Genomic DNA, 21,572 nt, shown 5'->3' with positions numbered 1-21,572 from the left:
AAACAAGAAACTTCATGTAACATTAGTTGAGTTTGCTCTGATCAATAAATTAAACCATAAAAATCTAGGAAATACAAAATAAAGGATTATAAGGTTGCAAAATCAAGCAGTGTCAATTCAGGAAAACCCAACCCGACTGTTTTACCATGCAAGCTTTATTTGGACTTCTTGTATGCATTATGAAACAACCTTTAATTACGTGATCCTGTATTATATTTTGCCCAGGACCTCTGTCTGGTTCATTCAGTGCACAGGACAGTCCTGCCCTGGGGATGACTAGTGGTACATGCCATCAGGAATTAACTAGTGTGGCTGGCTGCCTGCAACTATATTGAACTGACAACAGTCCTATACAAAGATTTACTATTGAGAATGTGGATTTAGTATTTAAGTTTGACTCTCTGGCCAACAGATCGCTTCAGCTATAATATTTTATTAAGCATAAGTTTCTAAGTTTAACACTTATCTTCAAGAATATGTATGTAGATTTTACAGCACTTAGAAAAATTGTCTGCTAAACTGTACACTACTATCAACCTTAACTATTGAGGTGGTTCTGCTCTACTATAATGCTTACAACAGCTGGGAACATTAGTTTGAAAAGGCATCTTCTGGCCTGTTTGTGCATTAGTCTTAGCGCCGTGAGAACTAATGGATGAAGAAATGAGACCAGAGAGATGACAGTTTTCTTTCTTTGTTTTTAATGTATTTATTTAAATTGCTTTATTTACTTTTGGCCAAATAACCTAAAGCTGGGGATAGTTTACTAGTTACAATCATTATTCTGAAAGTTAACAACTGCACATTTCTGAGCATCTCACATTATGATTTGTCTGTGGTCTGACCAGAAAAAGTAGTACAGAAAAAGCAATGTGATTGCTGTTTATGGAGTTGTCAATAAATAGCTATACTCCATACATGGCTAGCACTTTCATCATGGATCTCAAATATACAGATATTAAATAAGTGAGTCCTAATTTATGACCCTTCCCTCATGTCGGTCCACTAGAAGTTGGGGTTGATGAAGGTGTTGCAAAAGGTGCCTTCTTTCCACATCTCTCTTAAGAATATAGATATATAATATTCTTATGCCTTGCAATGGTTTATTACTTTCAAGCACTGCCATTTGGGTAGCGTGTACTTCCTTCTCTCCTCCTTTGCATGATTCAGGCTCTTCAGAGCCATAACTGAATCCTAAGCTTCACAAGGTACAGCGAGGAAAGTGAGAGCTGTATGTGAATCACTTAAATGCAAGTATGTCTTAAGAAGCTCCCCATAACTCACAGAAACACTGTAGCACAATAGTTGAGGATAATAGGTACTGAAGACTACCATAGCCTGTTGAATCTGTAGGAGAATTTAGGTAGACAATATCATTATTAGGGTTGGGATTCAGCCAGGATAATAAGGGTCAATATTCCTTATCTTGATGTGGTGTGATCTTTAATGATGGCAAGCGGCCAGGACACTGGTTTTAAACCTCATCTAAAAGATGACATCTCAGCTGTTGCACAGCAAAAGGGCAGATCCAGAGAGCCCTCCTTTGACTGGGTCCCAACAGCCTCTTCTCACCAACATATTCAACACCAGCACAAAGCCCTTCTTCCCAGTGCACAGGGAGCAGAGAGGGTCCCTGCATAGATGCTTTGCCTAGCCACACCTGGGGTTAATTGGTATGAAAGGGCTTGCACTGACCATCTGCCAACATGTGAATTTCCCCTGCTATGTGGGGGAGTGTATAATACGTTTTTATAAAGGTATTATGCTCTTAGAATATTTATAGTAACCAACTGTAATACAGCAATTTATATTCTGGTGTTATCACCGTTTCCCCCTTCTTTAGACCAATACCACTGAAAACCAGCATTCTGCTAGACCAGGAGTCTGTACTGGGCTCCTCTGAGAGCTCCTCAAGGCAGCCTCTTAATAGGATGGAAGGATTATTGCTGAACAACAGAGGACACTTCTTGCCCTCAAGAATTGCATGTGTTGTCGCTGTAGCACTCCCTGCTTAGCTACCAAATGCAGGAGCCTTTTCTTATACCCTTTACTTAAGCTAGTTTAAAGTGATGCTAGAAATATTTGCAAGGAATAATGAATTTCAAATTACCATGGACAGTCTCCATTTTCCTGTAGTATAATAAATTCTTGGTGAGATGAAGCTCACCAGCCTTTGGAGCAGTTGCAGCTGAGGCTGAAATTGCTGTCAGCAGGGCAAAGAGAAGACTGCTTTGAATTCTATCCACACATTGGGATAGCAACATCCAGGCTTATAAAAGTGATTTTAAAAGTAGACTTCAAGGGCCTGATCCTTTAGCTGGTGTAAATCAGTGTAATCCTGGTGACCTTAAGGGAGTGAAACTGATTTATACTAGCTGAGGCTCAGAGTCTATATTTCTCACTACTTTTTTATCTACCTTTAAATTATGTTCCAGACTGCCACCATCCCTAAATGCTGGAATCAATCTCAATCTAGCAGGATTTCCAAAGTGCCTAGCACCATAATGTCTATGCAAGTATGCTCAGCAAGCTGTGTCAAGTCCTGTGGTAGACTAACTTTGCAAATTACTGATCCGAAAATTTCCCTCCCCCCACCCCAGTTTTCATATATGTTACTACTAAAAGAAGGATAATGGCAAATCCTTCTCATCTTACTTATATGAAAAGACCCATCACTACTCCCATGAGAGAGGGTGCCAGGATCTGAGACATCATTAATCTTTAGTTGTCTGGTTGTTTTTATAAAATATCTCAGCTGTTTTGCAGAGTTGTACTTGCATATTGAATTTTTTTGTCAATATTCTCTGTGCACTATTTTAATGCTTAGATTAATATATCCAGAGAGCAATGGGCTTGTTTTGCCTCTCCTGGACATAAGTTTTACATCACTATGACTCCCCTGGAGTTATCTGATTGGCACCAGTGTACCCATTACTTTTAACTGTATTATCCTTTCTCCTTAATATCAGATAGGAGTGTAGAGGCTTTGCCTCTTTTAGGGCATGATTCTGAAGACACTTAGCACTGAGCATAGCATTTACAAGGTCAATGGGGCTATTCCTTGGAGTTAACACTACACCCAGTAGTAAGCATTGACGGGATCAGGCCAAAAATGTGGACTGTTATGGAGGATTTAGAGCTGTTGTTTGTGCCTTTCTCATACATTAATTCCTTTCAATGATCACTTATTGATATGTAAAAATATATCATTTCAGTTGAAAAATGGCAAAGTTCCACACCACAGGGTATAACTGGGTGTACAGTGCAATGGAAGTTAAATCCTTATTATAGATTAGCTAATGCCATAGCCCGACAGGAACCCTAGTATCACTACATGTTAGATTCATTCCATAAATCACTGAGTACACCCAGTGAAAAAGATGTATGTGATTGCTCTACAATGCATTGTATAGATCTGATCCTTCGCCCATTGAAATTGAATGCTAAACTCCACGTGACATTAAAAAGCTGCAAGATCAGACACTATGTTTACAGTGTTGACAACTGCTGTACTATCAGAAAATACCTGAAAGCCATGTATAGATTTAATCTGCCAGTGGAAAACTATAAATACCTTTCTATCCTGGTCTTGTAAGGTTATAGGTTAAGTAGGTTCACTCTAATCTCAATTTGTGACCCAGCTTCATGCTGATTGGTAGCGTGGCTAATCTCTTTTCCATTGACAATGATGCCTGCTGTAAACTGTAATAAGAACTGTGCACACTAGATGTCCTCAGGAGAACATGGATACATCACTCTGAAACCTTCAGGTGAAGGCTGACAATCATAACAACACATTAGGGGTGAAGGTGCACAGTGAAACTGAAATGTACTAACCATGGGGAACAGGGACAGTTGGGGAGTGGGAGGCGGTTTGGGGGAGTCGGTGTGGGTGTTCTGTATGAGGGATGGGAAGAAACTGGGGCAGAGCGGGAGGTTGGGGTGTCATGGTTAGGAAGTGAGTGCTCTCCCACAGGAGTAGAAGATGGTTGGGGTGTCAGGGATAGGCGGGGGAACAGAGTGGGTGCTCTGCATGGGGAGTGAGGGGAGCTACTGAGACTTGGGAGGGAGCAGGTTGGGAAGGGGGGTCTTGGCAGACCCGCTTTCTCCATGAGAGTAGCTGCTTCTGGCCTGATCCTGAGTGCCATGGTGGCTGCTTCAGCCCCTCTGGCCCTGCTCTCACCTCCACCCCTACCAGTTGCAGAGCCCTGCCCAGCCTGAGCATATGAAACAACTCACTTAAGATCAACACATGGGATGGGAACATAGATCAACCCCCCACAATATTACCATTGTGGAGGCATTAGGCCAGGGGTGGGCAAACGTTTTGGACCAAGGGCCACATCTGGGTATGGAAATTGAATGGGGGGCCATGAATGCTCATGAAACTGGGGGGTTGGGATGCGGGAGGGGTGAGGGCTCAGGCTGCAGGGTCTGGGGTGGGGCCAGAAATGAGTTCAGGGTGCGGGAAGGGGCTCCAGGCTGGGGCGAGTGTGTGTGTGTGTGTGGTCTCCAGCTGGTGTGGGGATGAGGGGTTGGGGGTGCAGGAGGGTGCGCCAGGCTGGGACCGAAGGTTTCGGAGGGCAAGAGGGGGATCAGTGCTGGGGCAGGGAATTGGGACGCGGGAGGGGGTCAGGGGTGCAGTCCCTCAGGCGGCGCTTACCTCAAGCAGCTCCCAGAAGCAGCGACATGTCCCTGTTCCATCTCCTATGTGGAGATGCGTCCAGGTGGCTCTGTGTGCTGGCCTGTCCACAGGCGCCCATTGGCCTTGGTTCCCAGCCAATGGGAGCAGCGGTGGTGGCGCCTGCGGATGGGGCAGCGCGCAGAGCCATCTGGCTGTACCCCTACATAGGAGACGGTGGGGGGACGTGCCGCTGCTTCCGGGAGCCATGCGGAACCATGGCATGCACAGAGTGGGACAAGCCTCAACCCCGTTCCCCAGCTGGAGCACCAGAGCTGCGCAAGCACCAGACTCCGCTTCCTGGCGGGAATTCGAGGGCCAGATTAAAGCGTCTGAAGGGCTGGCTGCGGCCCCCGGGCCATAGTTTGCCCACCCCTGCACTAGCCCATACCCCACCCCTACGTCTGCCACCTCTATCTGTAACAGCACTTTAGTTGCAGGAAAAAATAGTGTAATATTTAAGTTTTCCTGAAGAATTGCTACATTTAAGGACAGATTTTTTGCTCTTAAGGTATAGTACTTTGTTCTGCAAATAGCGCCATTCATTTAATTGGAATGACTCACTACAAAATCTGAGTAAAGGGGATAAAATCTGGCCTTTAATACGGAGTGTCTACTCAGATGATCACCATTATAATTCTAGGAACCAAGGGAGTTTAAAATTAATTAGCTAAACATTTCTGTGTGGAGAGAAACAGAAGCTGTTCGATTTTTGGCTACTTTTGAATATTTCAGAGAAAGATGTGTTGTCTAAACATTATCATCCAGTTTAAATAGCACTCACTTCACTATTTCATTGGCCACTGGAGATATTACCCAGGAGATATTAATATTTTCACTTGGTTCCATGGATGATTTTGGAGATTTGAGGTAGAAAATTAGCCATGTTACATGTATCTCTTCTGGTGTGGTCTCAGGCAGGGCTTACTCCTGCGTCAAGAAAGATTATGGCTAATAGGATTTGGTACTTGGAAGCTGCTGGCATGTCTGGTACACACCCTGTGTTTTCTTAAAGAAGAATATGGACCCCATTCGTCGCATCATTTTTCTTCTTCTGGCCTTTTACAGGATAAACCCAGCTCTTTCTTATTGTGTTATAGGATGCTCCTGCTCCAGTGATAGCTTTGGAAGGTAAGAAATGTTGGCATCTTAATAATAATCTTCAGAAGAGTGTTTTGGAAATTCTTAGTGTGGCTTGGGCAGTCTTGTGAATACTAGCCAATAATATATGGCCTTATGTTGTGGATAGCTCTAATATTGTTTGGGTATTACTAGTTTGAGTACATAATAAGATATCTGGGATATGTATTTTAAGATAATTTTTATTGGGTTAAATTTTTCTTTTGCAGGGAGAGGGAAGTTAACCATATCTAATAATACATTGCTTATGAGAGTGTCCTGTTTCCAGTTCCCAGTATACATATTAGGTAGAACAGTTTGTTACCCAGGAGCACAGTGTGTTAGCTAACACTTTACTGATTTCCTCTCTAGGAGTTTGCTGTGCATGTCTACATCCCTGAGAAAGATACCTGGAGACATCCCTCAAGACATCAGAAAAATTAGAATAGAAAACTCTCATCTAACAGAACTGCCTCGTGGGTCATTCTCCAATGCCAGTGCCTTGGAATACCTTTGGTTGAATTTTAATAATATCACAGTTATGCACCTAAAGAGCTTAGAATACCTGAAGGATCTGACAGAGCTGAGATTGCAGGGAAACAAGTTAAGTTCAGTTCCATGGACAACATTTCAAGACACTCCAGCTTTAAAAATATTGGATCTAAAGCACAATAGACTGGATGTTCTTCCAGAGCATGCACTCAGGTATCTGCCCAACCTGACCTACTTAGACTTATCCTCAAATCAGCTTACTGTCATATCCAGGGATGTCTTCTATAATTGGCCTGTGTACCAGAAAACCCAGCAGTCTGAGAGGAAGATGGAAGCTATTTCCAACGCTGTCCTGGCTTTACATGATAACCCATGGATCTGTGACTGTCGCCTTAGGGGATTTGTCCAGTTTATCAAATCTGTTAGCCCACCAGTTATTCTGATGAATTCTTATTTAACTTGTTCAAGCCCTAAATTTAGGGCAGGGAAGTTCTTTCATGAAGTGGAGCTCAACAGTTGCATGAAACCATTAACCTCATCCCTTGACTCCAACCTGACTGTACATGTGGGATTGAATGTTACTATGGTTTGCTTGGTAGAGGGCAGCCCCTCCCCAGCAGTCTGGTGGACCTATGGCCTAAAACATTTAAGGGCATTTAATGGTAAGCAATGGTTTCTATTTTTTATTTACAATGTAAGGAGTGGGAGTTAGTTCCTTGTCTACTAGTGAGTCGTTCATACATCACCTAACCATTAAAATTATTTGAAATAACACAGTTAGCAGGCTCTGGTCAGAAACGGTGCAGAGCAGTCATGGAGACTAAGTGCAGCAAAGCTATTTCAAGTAGGATTTCAGAGTCAATTTGGGAAGGGAGAAGCAGAGACTTTCACCAACAAGCTTCTCTCTTTTCTGTGATCATAAGTATGGTGAAAAAACAGGAGACTGTGGAAAAAAAAGATAGATTGTCCAAGGGCAGGTGCTTACAGGCCTTTTCCTGTTCCTAACGTTTCTTATGTTCTTATGGCTTTTCACACAGACAATACAGCAGCTCTGTTATCTAACTGCTAATGTAAACCTACAAGTTTTTCTACAAACCAAAATATATTCCCCTGGTTCTTGCATAAAACAATAGGTCACAGAGTTTGCTTGCTCTATTCCCTTCTGGATTTTGTCTCTCTTAATGAAGTCATCTCTTCTCCAAAGACTACAATCCAAAATTCATTACCAGTCCTCTTTTCCCCCCACAGCTTAGATCCTTAGAAGACTCCATCTCATACTGACTGCCTTCAGTAGTACAATTTTCATAAGATCATTTTTTATAATGCATCCAATTTTCTACACAGAATTCTGAGTGGCACTACCACTCCTGATACTTAAACGGAATAGTGTTAATCATAAATCCCAGAATATTATTTGCTTTTATTTTAATGTTTTATCAGCATTTGTTATTTTCCCTTAACAAGCTACATATTACATCAATTCTATATATTCTCTCTTGTCATATATCCATAACCACTGTATCTAAATAGATTAGACAGCATATTTTCAACTAGTAGCAAATGCTATTGTTAAGATTGTTTTTCAGTTTCCATCCAATCCACCATATGTTGCTCATAATTTTCTTCAACAAATTCCTTTGAGGCTGAAATTTGCCTTGTCTAGTATAATGGACGATAGAATTTAGCTCAGAATACATGTCCATATCCATTAAAACACTTTCTCTTTGATTTATTATCACTTATGGAAGCCGTTTGAACTGCAGAGCATGTAGGAATAAGGAGGCTTTTGCTGGGAGATAAAAATAGGAACTCTTTGTGCATTTCCCCTCGATTTTTTTTCAATGATTTCACCTGTATTTAAAAAATCTGTATGTGTGTACATCAGCAATCCAGCACAATAATGAGCAAATGTACAATAACAACCAGTAAGGCAATGGGAGAAATGCGATTAAGATACTGAATATCATCACTACCTTCCAAGGAGCTAGGGAAACAGTGATTTCAACCAAAGAATCTGAAAATGATGAAAACATATCATGACATTTTCCTCTAATGTTGATCTCAGCTGAGTATATATCTAAGCCTGGACAGCCTAGGTAGCAATATACTATGTCCACACCTTGGGTCATATGTAACTTTTTGCTGACCTAGTTGTTCATCTGTATTTAATGTAGTCATAACAACTGTGTTCTGCATTTCTCATGAAGCAAGTGGGTTATCATGTTCCTGACCTATTTCTCCCCTCCTCCCCAAAGCACACATCTGCCATGTGATGTCATGCTGTTCCCATGAGATGGAACATTATTCAGTGAGTTAGACTGGTTAGAAAATGGAGGGGCAGGTAAAAGAAACAGCCACAATATTTTCATGAAATTTTAGGTCTGAGGTTAGTTTTTGTTTGGGATTTTGAGTCATAATTTCCTGACCCCCTACCTACCAAGAAGTCCTTATTTCTCTCAGGGTAACTCACAGTCAGGGGATGAAGTGAATTCCTAGAGTCCCCGTGCCTATAACACAGCTGGTGGTGAGTAGTACAGCCTGACATGTCTGCTCTTGCTCTCCTTTTCTCTCCAGTGTCCACTACACACATCAGTGAAGATACAATGAAATCAGAGTTGGTGATTCCTTCAGCTCACCTTATGGATGAGGGCAATTACACCTGCACGGCTGCCAACTTCATTGGCAACACCTCTACTGTAATCTCCCTGAAGATCCAGGCTCCCAGAATGGTAGCTTCTTCCTCGTCTTTCTCTTCCTCTGTCTCAGAAGAGAATGCCTATGTTGATGTGAGGATTGCCAAACAGACGGTGTATGGAATTACGCTGGAGTGGTATGCAGTGACTGAGAATCCAGGAGAAACTTGGTACACCCTCCACTTTGGGAAGTATGACGACTCCAAGAAGGAGATGATTTACATTGGCCCGGGCACCAACACATACTCAGTCAATGACTTGCTCCCAGCTACCAAGTACGAGGTGTGTGTCACTTTAAGGAACCAGACACCCCGAAAGGGCCAATGCATTGTGTTTGTCACAGGCAGTGACATCAGTGAACTGGAGCAGAGGGAGAAGCTCATCCATATCATCATCATTGTGTGTGCCATGGTGCTGGCAGTCCCCGCTGGGATGTATGCGTGCACCACAGAGACCCGGCTTAACTGCATGGAGAAGTGTGCTGGATTCTGCCACAAGAATCGCAAAGGGCAGAAGAACCTGAGAGCAGGCAACAAAGAAAACACCTTTGACAGCTTGCCAACGGGCAGCGAGGAGGGGCTGTGTTACCGAGACTCCAGTGAAGACAAGAGAAAGCCAAGGTCTCCGGAGGACAAGGAGAAACCCGACAAACACAAACCTAATCACAGAAATAGCGCTGATCTCTATTAGCTGATAAAAATTCAATCCCATATTAGAGTAGATCAAGTTAAATATGGAAAGGTCAACAAAAATGTACATACACCTAGGGCTCTGTGTTACATAAACACTGGGCATGTGCTATGCAGACATACAACCTTGTTTTTCAAAGGATTTTGGCAACATCTGAAACTTTAAGGAAAAGCGGGGTTATTGGTAAGCAGGAGAGTAATGCATGACATGCACATTGCTGGCAGGGGAGCTGATATACATACTTCCAGCTACCTGGGAAATTCAATTAAATAGAGGACAGATACATGGCATTGTAATCTTTACAAATTATTTATACATGGACAACCCTTGGGGAAATTACTGAGATAAATTTATTCTAGTATTTTCACATACACACATATATATATATATATATATATATATCCATCCTATTAACTATTTGAGCCACAAAAATGGCTCCTTCAGCCCTTACTGCAGCTTAATGCTGAGACAAAATGATATCCAATGATGAAATTAAATTTAGTCAGTCTCTCACTTGCATAGCTTAATTGACCAGAGAGTTTCAGAAGTGGAAAAGAATTATTTTTGCTCTCTCATTGTTAAATACATGCTTTTATCCTGTGCTCTTTGGAGTATCCATATGTACTGCAGCATTTGGGGACAGTGAACACTAGCGCTTTCAAGATGACTTTCCTTACAACCCTGTTTCACTTGCTTATAACTTTCCAGAGCTTTGGTCTTAGTGCAAATTGATATGTTTTTGTTATTTTTTGTTGGGGGTAAGTTCACAGGCAAAAAAAATATTAACAGTTTTTGAGTTATCTCCATGTGAAAATAAACACTTTTTTTCCATTTTGAAGGAAATTAAAGAACTATTTTGCACATAGATGATTGAAAAACAGCTGCACTTTGTAACATTAAACCTCACATGGAGCTAGCCCTCAAAGAGGAATAGTCTCTGATTATCTGAAACAAAGTGTTAAGTTAAATATTTAGCTGTGCTATTATTGGGTTACATCAACAACTGCATAACTAGTGTACTAACTAAGATCCAGAACCTCAAAGGTATGTATCTTCGAGACTCTGGGCCTATGTGTCTTTTTAGTTAAGATCTAATCTAAAGCTGGTACAAAAATGCCAGTTGTCTTATGTAGGAATCTTTTTTAGGTTTTTCTGAAATTTCTCACATTTTTTATGGTTTTCCAAAGAAAACCCCAAACCTTAAGTAATCTACATTTTCCACAAAGATGTTCATTCCTCTCAAAAAGCCATTTTTTTCACTGAAAAAACAGATTTGATGAAAATTTTTTGGCCAGCTCTATTAAGGACCAAATCCAGCAATATTATTTAGGCAAATAATTGTGTTTTCAGCCATGACAGTTATTCAAAAGTCCAGGTTGCTAAAGGTAAGGTTTCCCCCACTTTCCTTTTCCTTTTGTATGCATATACAAACCTACATGCATCCACAAAAATTATATTTGAAATACACAGGGAAATCCTGGCAAAATTCTCATTGACTTCAGCGGGGACCATATTTCTCCTACAGAATCTGTTTCTCATTTATATTAAGGCCCCTTTACACTAGTCTGGTAGTGCAATCCAGCTCACAACTTCAATTCTGAATGGATAAATAGAATTCCAACTGTGCAGCTATCCATGGTACTTGTACAGGCAGGGAATTATTAACGACATCACACTCTTTTATTTCACTGCACTTACAGAAAGGGAGTCAGAAACACCACAGACTGCAGGAGTTTGCTGGCTCTTGGAACTTCTAGAAGAATAGTGGTTGTTCCTACTGAAGCAGCTCTGTATTCCTGGCAGAATCTTTGAAACAAAGTATGTTTTTAAAAGGGGGAGGGGAATCATTTAACTTATAAATTATGGTTATCCATACAGTGAGGCCCAACTGTATGAGCAGCCTTGCACAGAACATAGGAGGAAAAACATCTCCTGTCCCAAAGAAATGCATCTATATTAATTTGTATTGTGATAGCACATGAGTGTCCCAGTCATGCACTAGGACCTCCATTGTGCTAGGTGCTGTGTGAACACAGAACAAAAAGATGGCCCCCTGCTCCAAAGAGCTTACAATCCAAGTAATGCATGTCCTTACATTTGAAAATTAAAGTTTTTCCTTTAAATCAGTGTAAAAAAGCAGTTACACACCTTCTAACAGTGTAATTACAGCTGTGTTTCTCAGGAGTTGGAAGAACCTTGATTTTTGGCCTCCTGCTTTAAAAGATAGCCAAGGCATATGGCTAGCTGGTATATACTCAAATGGGTTGCTGCAGAAGTCCTCAGAAAACAAAGTAGAGCTGACAACAGTGCTTTAGATGGATCTTAATAAGCTTGGCTGAGATTCACTCTGTCGTCTCCTAGGTTTTATGGTAATACTTTAGTAACAAGAAGTAAACAATGCTTTCATAGGTTTTTTTATATGGGGGCTACATTTTCTTCTCTAATGCTAATTAATGTAATAGTTTATTGTACAAATATTTAACTATAACTGTTTAGTTTATCGACTCTTACTTTCCAGTTTGTTTTAAGTGGTTTTGTAGGCTTGACAAGTACTTCTTAGTTGTAAAATATGGTTTTAAAATAAAATATTGATTTTCAGAATACCCAAAGTTTTACCCATTCCCTGTGCATGTTTGGTCTTTTTAATATACTTGCCATATTTGAAAAGAAACCTGTATGGCCAGTGATTAAATAAGATCATATTACATGATCTGACCAAAAGATCCTATATGTCAACTTGTAACATCTATACTGCACAGCTGATGAGTGAAAGAATGTCATAGGATGGGCTGGCCATTTAAAGGGGTTGGGCTCAGCCCCACCTCCACCAAGGTAATGTTCTCTTTAGGCGGTGAACATTGAGGTTTCCTTTAAGAGTGAGCCTGCTTAGCTTGGTGGGAAAAGGGATTTGCTGGGAGGAAGGCGTCTACAGGAGATCCACAGTAACCATGAGACCCATAGGAAGATGAGCTGCAGAAAGAGCAAGTAGGCTTTCTTTAGTGGGCCCAGGGAAGAGGTAGTGAGCCCTGGAAGTTGCTGGGGGAAAGGCCCAAAGGCAGGTTGATATAGGAAGTGGTCCAGGTAGTCAAACAAAGGGGTCTGAGCAGGTGGATTGCTGCTTGTGATGGGGTCCCTGGAGTGGAACCCAGAGTTAGAAGGCCTGGGTTTCCTTAGAGCAAGTGTGAACACATGAGGAATGAAGGCCAATGAGCGTGGCATTTGAACTGAAGACTCAATGTGAGGTGGCTGAATGACTGTTGTGTGGGATTTTTCATTTACCCCCTGGAGTGGACTTCATTATTTGGCTGGAGGGTGAAATCATTAAACAGCACTGGACTCTGCCTATCTAAGAGTGGACCGCTGAAGTGCCTGGAGATGGAGCAGGGACACTGAGGCACAGAGCACATACCAAAGTGAGCTTGTCACATGGAGTTCTTTTAAAAAATGACTGAGACTGTTAATGTCTCATTGACACATGTAACAAAATATGTCTTGAAAAGGGGATTTACTTAAAATTAATGCAAAATGAGTAATCCTCCCTCCTGAGGACAGAGACCAGCTAACCTCTTACAAAAGAGACATTGGCCAATGCAGTGGAATATGCTAATGACCAAGTCTGTTCTGCTTGATGTTACAATCCTACGCTAGTTAATGATGAGCTGTTCCATAAGGGTTAGCTTGTGACTTGACCTACACCGCTGTGCAGAGGATTAAGAACTCCTCTTTTGCTTCTGCATAGGCTACTTGTACATTGTGCCTTGGCTATGCTGTAATTTCTGCTAGTATGTGCACTAGCAGACCACTACCTCCAAAAGCAGGAAGAGAATTGTGCCTCACAAAGGTGCCTCTTGGGGCTGTGCCAAAATGTGCAATCTAGCCCTTATGTCTTGAAATTAAACCATGGGTCTAACTTTCACACTTGGAGGCCTAGCTGAGGGTACCCAATTCTAATCTGGCTACTCTACTCACTTGCAGGTGCCTTAAGTTCAAATCCTGCAGACCTAACTCAGATGCAAAGGCCTGATCCACCTCCCATTGAAATCAGTTGAAAGACTCCCATGGACATCTGTGGATATTGGTTTTGACCAAAAATGTTCTCCTCCCTTTCTGTGTAGGGGAGCATGGTCCTTATGCAGACAAAACTCCCAAGTCACCATGTGTTGGGCTAAGCACTCAATGTAAACATTTTAAAGGGGAATTTTGCACTTTAAAAGCATTCTGTGACACTTTCTTAGGGTGTAAAGGACTGTGAGTCACCATGTTACACCCTCTCCCTGCCTCTAGGGAGAGAGGCCCTTTCTTGTAGTAACTGGCTGTCAGCTCCCTGACACTGCCAGCCCTTCAGCAACTCAAGTGCTCTCTTCAGGGCTCTGTTCTGCCCCACTTTGCCTTGCTGGTTAACACTTGGTGTACCCCACCTCCTGAACTCCTCAGAAGCATCTCTCTGTAGTACCCAGCACCTGTCACTGGGCACTTCGTGTAATTACCATGAAAGCGGTCCCCAAAGAGACAGTGTACACATAGCTTGACTGGTACAATTCAGGATCAGGTGTTTTATGGCAACACAGCACTGTAATCTAAAGCAAATCTAAGTTTATTCAAAAAGCTTAAGATTTAAGAGATGCTGAAAAAGGATAATGAGTGGAAACACAACTGGTTTAGAAAATAAAACATAAAATGCAATCCTACATCTACGCTTATTAAAGGTTACCTCTTCTATTTTATAAAGAAGATTTTCTCCCGAGGATTCAATCTGTGAGGGAGTTTTCAGTCAAAACCAGGATCCAAGTGTTCATGAATGTTTTCCCACCCTACAAGAGGTTTCCTGAGCAAATAGGTAACAAAATGGCTTTTTGCTTCTCCTTACGTTGCCCAAACTCATTGTTTTTACCATAGAGTCAGGATGGCACTGCACTGTTTGTTCTCGAATATGTTGGCTCCATGTTGTCTTCACAGCTTCATGTTGACTTGAAATGCAAATATAGCAGCCATTATGTTTTCATGTACAATGCTTAATCTACATATGATCCTAAACATGTGAATATACACCCCTTTCTCTGGCAAAACCAGCTCTTTACCTCTGCTAGGGAATAACACTGTGATACAAACTATTAAGGATGTATTTTCAGGAAATATACACGCCTTATTTAAATGTAATCAGTACATACGATACAGTCACAATAATGTTAATGGCCAGCATGATCCTGGCTTTCGATTAAGATCTCATGCAACATTCTTTATAGATAAATACTATGACAGCACTGTGTTGGGTAGCATGAATTTGTCAGGCCTGATAGGAGCTGCTGTTACAAAGTGAACTGTTTGCCAGTTAATATTGAGGGGTTCTTACTTCATTCACCTTGTACAATGATGCGGTAGAGTTAGCCACTGGCTGAGCGTTGGTTCATAACCCTCTTGTCTGGCTAAAGCATCTGCTACTACCTTATCTCCCCTTAATATGCAGAATTCCCATGTCATTCTTAGAGGATGGTGCTCCAGTGTAACAGTGTGGAATTGGTACCTTTGGTTCGATGGAGAATGGTTTGTCCGGACCCTAAATTTTCTCTTAACTAGAGAGGCCCTTAACTGATTGACTGCCCACACCACAGCATCACAGTCTTTTTCTATGACTGACTAATTCTGTTCAGTGGGTGTCAGTTTCTTACTCACGAGAGCAATGGGATGCTTTTTGTTACTTCCCGCTGAGTGCATGAGTACTGCCCCAAACCAGTGTCTCAGGCATCAGTACACAGTTCATACATTTTGTCAAAATTTGGCCTGGCTAGAACAGGTTTTTCTGAAAGGCTTTTCTTTACCTTATCAAAACCTTCCTGACACACCTTTGTCTTTACTATTTAATTTGTCTTCATTTTTTTGCACAAGTTTGTGCTAGCAATGTTGCTAAAACCAGGTACAAATTGGTGGTAATATTAACCAAACCTATGAAAGACTGGGCCAGTTAACAATAGATTCCATCTTCCAGGGAGCAGGAAAAAATTGGCCATCCCTGTACCAATGTCCTAAGTAAGGAACTTTGGCAGCTCCTATTTTATATTTTGATACCCTTACAGTAAGACCTGAATCTTTGAGTAGTGGTAGCACAATTCCCAAGTGTTTTTTATGATCTGACCAATCATTGCAACTATTGCAATATATATATACATACACACACACACACACACACACACACACTATATAAGCCTACGCAAAGTCTTGTAATGCATTTAGCACTTGACTGAGAGGTGGCCCCTGCATTAATTAACCCAAAAGGTAAGACCTCAAAGTCCCTATTAGTAATGAAAGTGGATTTTCTCCATGCATCACTGAAGGTATTTGCCAATAGCTTTTGATCAAGGCCACAGTGCGTGAGGTATTTTTGCAGTGCCTAAAGCATCTAACATGTCAACAATTCTGGGCCTAGGATAGGTGTCAAGTACCGTGAAACCGTTAAGTTTTATATACTCAACAGAAAACCTTATAGTCCTGTCTCTCTTCAGCACCATAACAAGTGGTGAGATCCATGAACTGTCTGACCCTTTAATGATCCCAATTTCCAGTATATTACATATGTCTTTACAAATTTGCTGCTGTACTTGGTCAGTGGATCGCTAAACCCTGCTGAAGGCAGGCTCTGGGCCTACAGTGTCAATCTTGTGATGTTGCAGCACCGCCAAAATTTCTGCCCTTTTCATCAGTTAACTCTTTGGATGATGGCGTCTCGCAGCCAAAACCAAAGAACAGACCCTCTGTTGTTATGCTACTGTGGGAAATGTAGGCTATATTAGTGCAATATTAGTGTAGGAGGTTACAGGAAATACTACAGGTACAGAGGGATATATAGAAGATAAAACTTAGAGAATTTTTCACTTGACCACAGCTCAAAGAGCTTGATCTTAGCTCATAGAGAGCTTCGAAACCATTTATCAAGTTCCACTTTGAGACAGGTGAAACAGTAATAAACACTGAGTAAAGTCCATTAACTCATGCCTAGGTCATTAAAAATAATATTTAAAAAAAATCCATCTTTTAAAGAAATAAACCGGTTTTGTGAAACTGGACCTCCACACGCACCTATTATCACAAGTACATAGGCAGTGGGGTTCCAAATATAATTACATAATAGTAGTAATTTCATTTCTGTATCAAATTTGCTCAGTGTCTGCATCAAGAGCTGTTTTTTTTTTCCTAGCTGCCAGGTCTGCCTTTTAGAATTCAGCTAGCTTTTTAAAGCCATTCACCCTCCTATTTATCACCTGCAGAAAAGATTCTGCAACATGGAGCTTAACCTGCAAATTTTGCTGTTGACAGGCAGCAGAAGAGAACCACTTTCCTATGAATGGTGCTGCAGAGTTAACCCTTTCCTCCCCCAACCTCTTTTTTGTCATCAAAGAAAACTGTCTGACTTGCAGCTGCACAAAGACAACCACACTGTTGCCTTTTTTATAGTGTCCTAAAACTTAAGCTAAAAGCAGCAAAAAATAGGAACGATGCCACTGCCAAGAGAAACAGAAAACACTGATGCCATAATCGTTGGGTACCTTTTGTGGATTTTATTAATAAAAAGATCTGGAATACAGTGTAACTGGTAAGAATACCTGTATTCATTGGGGAAAAAAAAGTCTCACAATATATAATAAACCATCTTTTTTTCTTTAAATGTTTCTTTAAGACTATTATCTTATATTTCCTGTTAAGTCTCATTTAATTAAATGGTCCTTACAGGGCTTCATCATATTAGAATGAACAATAAATACTGCTATAAATACATCATCATGAAGACAGGGGTCCAGACAATAGTTATTAGCTTTTGGTACTTTATGAAATGTTGTATAAACAGATTCAGAAATATAACAAATGAAATGTACAGATCATTACTTCAAGTCATCACAGACATTTGTGTACCAATACAGAGTGTTCCTCCCTGTGCGGTTATGATGTTACCTCACTATTTGTGGGGGTGGGGCCTGGCCTCTAGAGTAGAGCTGTGCAAACGCTGCTCACTGTTGTTTAGTAAATGGTGCCCTAAAGAAGCTGAACATTTAGGCAAAAATTGAAGAAATAGGGTTGCAATTGTCCAGAACAGGGGGCCAGATCCTCAGGTAGTGTAAACTGGCCTTGCTCATCTGAACTCAGGCTGATTTACACAAGCTGATGAACTGGTCCTTCAAGTCTAGGCAGAACCCAAAGAACAAGAGCAAACAACATACTGTTGTGCGTTGTGCAAGATAACAAAGATGAAGAAATGAAAGAACCAGGGGAAAAGTTGCCAGAAGCAACAGCAACGACAATAGCAACCAGAGCTGAATAGAAAAAAAAAATAGGCTTGCCACCTGACTTAGTGGAGGGATGCCAGCAGAGAATTTTGCCTGTAGTGTTTTGTGCTATGAGTCTTAGTCGTCACCACTGTTACAAGCCACTATTTCTTTTAAAACATGCTCCAGTTCTATAAATTTGCCTAGTGGGGAATAGCAAAAGCCCAATTAAACTCTGTTTCAAGTAAGTGTTTCAAAGTTACATTTTCCCTACTCAACCATTCTTTGCACAGTTCTACTGCACAGCAAATGCTTCTTAATTGTTTTGCATAATATAACATCCACACTGGTATCCCTCGGTACTTTGTAATCCTCATTTCTAGACTTCAATGAAGCAATCTCCCCACACCCTTCAATGTAAGAATTCAAACAGAAATAGCTCCAGTAATTAGTACACTGGTGGCTGTAAACAATTGCTTTGCAGGTAGATAGGCAGAAATCCTATCTTTTGTTGCTATATAAGGTATCAGAGTGTTAACCATGTTAGTCTGTATCAGCAAAAACAATGAGGAGTCCTTGTGACACCTTAGAGACTAACAAATTTTCCTTCTTTGATATTCACCCCTTCTTGTCAACTGTTGAGAATAGGCCACTTCCATCTTAATTGAATTGGCCTCCTTAGCACTGACCCCCCCCCCACTTGGTAAGGCAACTCCCATCTTTTCATGTGCTGTAATATTTATACTGCTCACTGTATTTTTCACTCCGTGCATCTGATGAAGTGGGTTTTAGCCCATGGAAGCTTATGCCCAAATAAATGTGTTAGTCTTTAAGGTGCCACAAGGACTCCGCATTGTTTTTATAGAAGGTACGACTCTTCAGCCTCTTACACCAGTTTTAGGTCAGTGTCGCTGTAGTGATATAATGGAATAGAGACTCAGGCCCATAGTCCCAAAGTACTGTGTACGTCACTGTGCAATTTCTCACAGTATATTGTATACCTATCTCTAGCCCTTTGGAAATACCACTTGCCTCAGGTCAAAAAGTGAAATATAAAATATTCCCTCCTTTTATGAGAAATTTATCCAGAAATTAGTAGTAGTAGTAAGAGTTTGGAGCCTTCACAGTGTGGATGGAACTGCTTCTCTGCCTGCCAGGCTAACCCAGGCGCTAGCCAATGGCGTCACATTGATGGAAATGGGTGGAAATCACAGCCAAGATTTATAATATATTTGCAAGGGAATTGGTTAAACTGGCTCTAAGTGCATTTCAAAAGGGTTTTTTTGTGCCACTGCTTTCTCTGGTTATCGTGCATATCTACGGCTGTGAGCTTCAGCCAAAGCATCTGTCATATTGTTTGTCTTTTCTAGCATGGAGACAGATCGACCCAAAGGGAAAACTTTGAAAGCGAAGCTAAGTCTCAGGGTACCTGCTTGAACCCAACTGTCAAACCTACAACGGAGTGACTTCAAATGGCTATTTTACAAAGGTCTGAAACTTAGTGAGACAGGCCTCAATTGTGCTGCTGAAAAGAATACGTGGCTTTAAACAGGGCCTAAAAGCAGGCAGTGAAGTGTGGTTATAGGAATAGCCTACTGAAGATTACACATTCACTTATAATTCCTGGTACTGCTGCCAAGAATTGTGGGCCAAGATTTTTTACAATTATTTGAGGCTCTAGTTTAGGGAACGCATTCCAATCCTTTTAGGGACTGTGGGAGCTCAGCTGCAGGCTGCAAGCCATGCTGTTTTTGAGCTGATGGGGTGGGAGAGATGTGGGCAGACAGGAGGAAACATATAGAGAACTGCAGTGCTTTGACACCATCTGTTGAGTCATTTCAGGCGTGGCATAGACATTACCCTAGGGCAGATGGCTCATCTCACCTTCCGTGATGGAGAAAATGTGATGCAATGGGCAGTCATGCAGGGATGACAGATGTAGAGAAAAGGGACTATATGATGGTTTAGGGATAAAGAAGTTAAGGAGGGATCCATGGACCCAGAACTAGGTCAGACCAATAGGTCCAGCAGGGCTATAGGTCAGCAGCTGATGCAATATAACCAACAAAATAGTAGGTTAGAAGAGAGATGGTTATTCAGAATACTTCACCTTCCTCTGGCTTGGGGTTGCCACCCATCCTGATATTCATGGCATAGCCCTGTATGCTTCAGTGACACCAAGAGGAGTCTGAAATATCTCTGGGGCCAATGTAACATGACACTGTGATGTTTGTGTCATAGCATTAGCACACTGTGGTACAATGTCCCACATAATGACTGTGTCCGGGAGAGCAAACTTTTAAAAGTGTCACCTTTGGCCTCATCCTTGGAGTTGGAAACAAGGTGCTACACTCAGTAATACCGGCCAACTGTTTTTTAACAAATCAGTGAGGCAAAGGCACTGTTAACCTGCCTTAAGCTGCTAGTTAAACTGCAGTTACAGCTGCTTTGCTGGATTGATCCAAAGCAGCCAGACTGTAGTCAGTGCTCATTTCAGGAATACAGAAAAACAGCTTTACCTGCTCCCTTCTGCATTGTTAATTTCACCCATTCAGAAATGAGTAAAGAGCTTTCCTTTAACAATATTAAAGAAAGAGGGTAATCCTAGATTAGACCCTTTATTGCCATGCTACAAAGTGCAGAAAAAAAAATAGGTGCTTCAGCTGCAAATGAGAGTAGCTTTTTAATTGCAGCATAATTAGGACAGTAATGTTTTGGGCCAAAATGGAAAGTTTTTTTTAAAGACACGTTCCTGACCCAGTTTCCAGGAGGCTCCTCGTACTTTTCATGTCTATTTTTTTTGCTCCGTTTTTACATTTCAGTCTTCCTGCTTTAATCACTTCTTGCTTCTCCCCCATTGTTGGGTGCTCTACCTGCAGGGAGCAGCACTGAATTAGCACTAGCCCCACCTCCTGCAGATGCTACACTTTCCATATTTGGACCCATCACCAACTCTTTTTGGAAAGAATGAGTGGGACTTTCCTTTGGCAGGGATGTTTGGCTGAGAAATGGAGAAAAGCATTATGTCAAAGCTGCTCTGGCAAAATCCAGTGTAAGCTGCATGAAAACGAAAAACTTCTCAAAGCCCGACTGTTCATATCTGGGATCAAGTATACTTAAGTTCTAAGCACATCGCTTCACAAGCTGTTGCAAAATGTGGCGTACACCTAAGAGTGTAAGTATCCATTTATAAGTTATTTACTCAGAGAATAACAGCTTGCCTAAATTAAAAAAAAAATAACCTCCTATGCTAAAATGTTGCTGTTTCTACAAGAAGGTCAACATTTTCAAGTGTGGTGTGATTTTAAATGCCCAGTTTTAGGCACCATGGTGGCTATCTTCCAGCCCTGATAAGGATTGACATCAACTGGAGTTGGGGGTGCACAGCTCCTCTGACAATCATGTCTCTTGAAAAAGTCTCAAGTTGGACACCCCCAAAATCACTGGCCCCTCCTGAAAATTATGGCCTACCTCAGGACAATTAGCACCTTGGTCATACAGTGCAGGGAGGAAACTACTTTTTAGAAATGATCTGAATAAAATTCTAGCAACTGACACAGATATTATATGTGAACTAATTCCATTGCAAAATATATTAGCATGTAATACTTGTGCAAAGTAACAGGTGATTTTAGCAGTGGGGAA

The 21,572-nt window shown here is 41.3% G+C and overlaps 1 protein-coding gene across 1 annotated transcript; it reads left to right on the top strand.

Annotated features, from left to right (window-relative positions):
* The first annotated feature begins 5,702 nt into the window (after positions 1–5,702).
* On the top strand, positions 5,703–9,675 carry LRIT2 (leucine rich repeat, Ig-like and transmembrane domains 2). The gene is made up of 3 exons (XM_054033693.1): positions 5,703–5,812; positions 6,173–6,954; positions 8,867–9,675. Exons 1-3 carry the CDS (start codon positions 5,703–5,705, stop codon positions 9,673–9,675), a joined length of 1,701 nt encoding a protein of 566 aa, XP_053889668.1.
* Positions 9,676–21,572: the final 11,897 nt, after the last annotated feature.

Source organism: Malaclemys terrapin, chromosome 7 (genome assembly GCF_027887155.1).
Source record: "Malaclemys terrapin pileata isolate rMalTer1 chromosome 7, rMalTer1.hap1, whole genome shotgun sequence".
Lineage (NCBI taxonomy): Eukaryota > Metazoa > Chordata > Testudines > Emydidae > Malaclemys > Malaclemys terrapin.
This window is presented reverse-complemented; position numbering and strand designations above follow the sequence as displayed.